Consider the following 5,000-nt stretch of genomic DNA (forward strand, 5'->3'; position numbering starts at 1 on the left):
GAGGCTGGTGGAGGTAGAAATCTGATCCATCCTCCGATTTCTGCCTCCAATAGCCTCCCCTGATGTGGGTAAATGTAGAGCTTCCCACCATGCTGGAAAGGAATTCCACCAACCACTGTTGTGTAGCAATAGAATTATTTTGTATCTTGTAAAAGAGCTTGAAATCATGATATATCATAAATGGCCATGTCACAGCAGTCCCATTCATGTGGATTCCATGCACCACATTCTAGAAGTCCCAATTCATAACAACAGCAAGGTTCTGATTTTCCTCTCTTGTTAGGCCACTCCCCCCTCTACCACAGCTCATCTCTGTGGATGAATCACCATGGAGACCAGAGCTGCCTCTTTCTTTATTGTCTTAAGTGGCGTCCTCTCCTCCTCCTCCTCCTCCTCCTCCTCCTCTCCTCTTCTCTCCTCTCCTCTGCTCCTCCCCTCTTCTCCATACTGATCTGACAGCACAGGATAGATGTAAGCAACATGGAGGATGTCCACCAGGAATGTGCTTCAGCCCGTCTAGCTGTTTAGTGGTCAGTCCAGATGAAGGAGAGGAGATTAGGAGAGGAGATGAGGAAAGGACACCAGACAATCCCAGACAATCATCTAGATTGTCATTAAGTTAACAATAAGTTAACAAAACTCAAAATAGGCATTGGAGATATCAAGGTGATACACTCAGACCTTGGTTTAGCTCCATCAATGAGGATGTTGTCAGAATTAGGGGAGACTGGTGGAGGTAGAAATCGTAGGACGGGCTTATTGTAATGCATGGAATGGAATGAGGAATGGTATCAAGCACATTCCGTTCCATGCATTACAATGAGCCCATCCTCCGGTTTCTACCTCCACCAGCCTCCCTGTGTCCCTTCACCCTCTCCCTGCTTCCATGTAGTCCCAGCAGCATGGGAACTGTGGTTGCATGTCCATAACCTCCACAAGTCAATCAGATTTCAAATCAGTTTTGAAAATTCACAACTGATAAGAAGTTCATTTGTCCTTTACCTGCTACTTATATCTGTATCAAACCCCAAAAATGCAATTAAATTAAATTAAAAAGATGATCAATCCATTAATTGTGAGACATCCCATTGAATGACTCCAACCAGGGTTTAAAAATACTCTCAAAAACTAACTGCAGTTGTCCAGCCTGTATTTCCACCACGTCCATCCTCTGTGTCGGTTAGCCGTTAATGAAGTTACAGTATTAGTAAAGTCATTTGTTTCAGTAAAAGTAGAAGAAAAAGTTTCCAAACCAACAGTAAATGTAATATGTAAGTTGTGTATCATGGTGACAGTTGTGAATATTGACGTTGACGGTCTGTCTGTGTCCCCATCCTCTTTCTAGAACAACCTCCCTGTCTCTCAGAATCTTTATTCAACCACTAGCTGCTTTTGCGCTTTCCTTTCTCTTTTCTCTCTATCCTTCAGTCTCTCTCTTTCTCTCACCCCAGCACCCCTCTCACATCTTCCACATCCCTACCTTCTCTTCCATCTTCCTCTCTCTCTCTCTCCATCATTTCTCCTCTCTCCTTTCTTCAACATTCTGTCCTTTCCCCTCCATCCTCCTCTCTCTCTCTCTCTCTCTCTCTCTCTCTCTCTCTCTCTCTCTCTCTCTCTCTCTCTGTCTCTCTCTCTCTCTCTGACTATCCTGCTCTTTCTTATCCTCCCTCCCCCACCCTCCTCCTCCTCTCCCTCATCTCCTGGCCTTCCTCCCTCTAGCCCTCCCCCTCCTGCCTGGCGGGGGCTTGGCCGGGGCAGGGGGCAGAGCCAACAGGGTAGACCCGGCCGTGGAAGTCCAGTGTTCCAGCTCATTGAAGATTCTGAAGATCCACAACTTCAGACCAAATAGACCTCCGTTCACCGGCCCATCTATCTGCTTACCAGAGAGAGAGAGAGAGAGAGAGAGAGAGAGAGAGAGAGAGAGAGGTGGAGAGAGAGAGAGAGAGAGAGAGAGAGAGAGAGTTTGAGAGGGGGATGCGGGAGAAAAGAGGAGAGGAGTCTTGAGTCCGAGAGAGGTACTTAGGTAGGGTTGGTATGGTTATAATCTGACCACCAGGGTTTCAGGTCAGTCCCAATTCTATGAAGTAAATTCAGGAGAAGAACTGACAAGCACCATTTTCAATCTCCAAACACAGGAGTGGGAAGAGCTACATCTAGTGGACTAGAGATAATTTGCACTCAAACCAGCACACCACATACACACACAGACACATACTCACATACTGACATCCACACATCCTCACTCCCATCATTTCTGCTAGATTTATAATATTTATCTGTATATATATTCCACCATATCTATTGTGTTTTCTTATTATTCTCTTTTTATTCCTACACGTATATTTACACTGCTAAGAGGTGCATTTCATTGTCCCAGTTTACATCCTGTGCATATGATAAATACATTTTTATTTTATTTTATTTTATTTGGAGGCCTTTTGACAGTTCACTTTCATTCTTCCAGCCATTCCTCCTCAGTAGATAAAGAGAGTAAAGAAAGAATCAAAGACCTCCAGGAAGATACTTTTAACTGACGATACACATAAAGATGTTGTGACTGTACCTCAATGCTGTCAGGGTCAGGACAGACTGGACCTTCATTTATTTTTATTATTATTATTTATTCTTTATTTACTTCCTTTGAGACCAAGGTCTCTTTTTTAAGGGTGCCCTGCTTAAAACATGTATACACATCACTGTTATTTACATCAAGATTTTAAAAGGACACAATTGACACGGGCAATACATATATTTTTTTTACAGACAACAACAAATTATAACAGGAGCACACTATAACAGGAATCCTTAATCAAGTTCCTGAAAATTATGGTTTTTTATTAATGTTGTCAGGGTTAACTACCTCAATGTTGTCAGGGTTAGGGGTGTGTAACTACCTCAATGTTGTCAGGGTTAGAGGGTGTAACTACCTCAATGCTGTCATGGTTAGGGGTGTAACTACCTGAATGTTATCAGGGTTAGGGGGTGTAACTACCTCAATGTTGTCAGGGTTAGGGGCGTGTAACTACCTCAATGTTGTCAGGGTGAGGGGCGTGTAACTACCTCAATGTTGTCAGGATTAGGGGTGTAACTACCTCAATGCTGTCATGGTTAGGGGTGTGACTGTACCTAAATGTTGTCAGGATTAGGGGTGTAACTACCTCAATGCTGTCAGAAAATGTTTATTCATTATTTTACAATTGTTGAATTGTAAATGTTTAAAAGTTTTCATTCATTGCTATCTACTCATTCCCACTCATCACTGCTGATGCGGAGTAGTAGTAGCTACCTCGATGATGTCAGGGTTAGGGGTGACTGTACCTCAATGCTGTCAGGCTTAGGGGTGAAGGTTGCAGTTCCCTCTCCCTCCACCAGGAGGGGCCTTGTGCTGTCTATCAGGTGTCCAAGTCTGTCCTTCACTGTCTTCCTCTGGCCCTCGTACTCGCCGATGGCCCCGCCCCCCACCTCCTCCTCCTCCCGGACAATGGCGCGCTCCAGGAGGCTCTGGCACTGTTTCAGGGCGGAGTAGAGACGCCACACCCTGTCGCTGGCTGTGAGCTGGGACGAGAGAGGAGCCACAGACACCAGGCGGTGCTCGCCGACGGTGAGTTCTGGAGTAAATGTCTCCTTCTTTCTCTGTGGGATGGAGTGAGGGAGGAGGAGGAGGAGGAGGAGGAGAGGAAGAGGAGGAGATTAGAAGAAGAGAAGGAAGGGAGGGGAAGGAGGGGTGGCTGGAGCTTTCTCTGGATTAGCCCCTGTAGTTAGTTAGTAGAACCTTCTTTAGTGTGCGCGGAATCCATCACACATAGCATCCCCCTTAGCATTTACCAATATGACCTTGACCTTATGACTTATATTGGCATGTCCAGCCACTTGGGTCATCCTATTGCAGGGGCTGATGGAGGTAGAGATCGGAGGAAGGGCTCATTGTAATACATGGAATGGAATAAGGAATGGTATCAAACACATTCCATTCGATTTTTACCCTCACTCACAATTAGTACCCTCAACTAGGAGAAAAAGGCTTTCTGGTTCACTCCCAGGCAGAACCAGTGGTCTTGGTATTAACAAAGGGTTATTCATCTTTCCTTGTAGAACCCTTTGAAGAATCCTTTTTGGCGCCATGAGGAGCCCTTTCACAGAGAGGGTTCTATGTGGCTCTTCCTCACAGGGTTCTCTTACTACAGGGACGGCAGAAGAAGAACCCAAGTTGGTGCACTGCAACCCAATTGGTAGGTGTGTACTAATCAGAAAGGTGACTCCACAGGGTTCCGAGTCCTCAGTCAGGACATGGTACCGACGTGCTAACATTCTGACCACGGTGCAAATTGTTCCGTACTAGTGTGAGAGAATCAATGATTACAGGGGAGGCAAGTGGAGGTAGAGCTCAATGTAATGGAGGACGAGCTCATTGTAATGCATGGAACGGAATGAGGAATGGTATCAAACACCCATTCCTCTACCATTCCTCGCATTACAATGAGCCTGTCCTCTGATTTCTACTTCCACCAGCCTCCCCTGAGTGATTACAGTGTAACAAAGACCAAACTGACCTGCTACTGTTGCTCAAACACTAGCAATGGTCAGGCTGTTTATACAGGCCAGCATATGCTACTTCAGATAAAAACAAAGGACAAAAGAACTTCAGGCTGATGATGCATTCAATTACTTCTCATAAACTCTGAGCTTCCCATCAGGATTTAGCATATGACTTTGTGTAGGGCTCCCTATTGACTAATTCTGGGATGGCTCTGAGTGAGAAACTCAAACATCTCAGAGGTACACAAATCGTTGGCAAGTCGAAAATGTCCTCGTTTCCTAGGAGCAAATTAATGCAGCAAAATTCAGGGATGATGTCGCCAGAGCAGGCAGAATGGCCTAAACCCTCTGTGGACTAACACATCAACACAAGTAAAGACAGTATGGTGATTAATGGGGAGATAAAATAAGTAAAATCATTTACAAATGTGTCAAAACTTGAGTTATCTCCATAACTCATGTAG

The 5,000-nt window shown here is 44.9% G+C and overlaps 2 protein-coding genes across 2 annotated transcripts in view; both read right to left on the reverse strand.

Moving 5' to 3' along the window:
- LOC310821210 (histone H3.2) overlaps positions 1 to 1,907 on the reverse strand; it is a gene marked incomplete at its 3' end in the record, with an annotated part of 91,619 nt that extends 89,712 nt beyond the window's left edge. Inside the window, exon 1 of the mRNA XM_083693164.1 lies at positions 1,882 to 1,907. The remainder of the gene's footprint in view (positions 1 to 1,881) is intronic.
- LOC310821209 (uncharacterized protein) overlaps positions 1,694 to 5,000 on the reverse strand; it is a gene marked incomplete at its 3' end in the record, with an annotated part of 4,728 nt that continues 1,421 nt past the window's right edge. Inside the window, exons 2-3 of the mRNA XM_083693163.1 lie at positions 3,319 to 3,633; positions 1,694 to 1,873 (exon numbers count right to left, since the gene is read on the reverse strand). Of these exons, the coding sequence (XP_083549289.1) occupies positions 1,694 to 1,873; positions 3,319 to 3,633 (495 nt within the window). The remainder of the gene's footprint in view (positions 1,874 to 3,318; positions 3,634 to 5,000) is intronic.

Source organism: Argentina silus (assembly GCF_951799395.1).
Source record: "Argentina silus genome assembly, chromosome: 21".
In the NCBI taxonomy this organism is placed as follows: domain Eukaryota; kingdom Metazoa; phylum Chordata; class Actinopteri; order Argentiniformes; family Argentinidae; genus Argentina; species Argentina silus.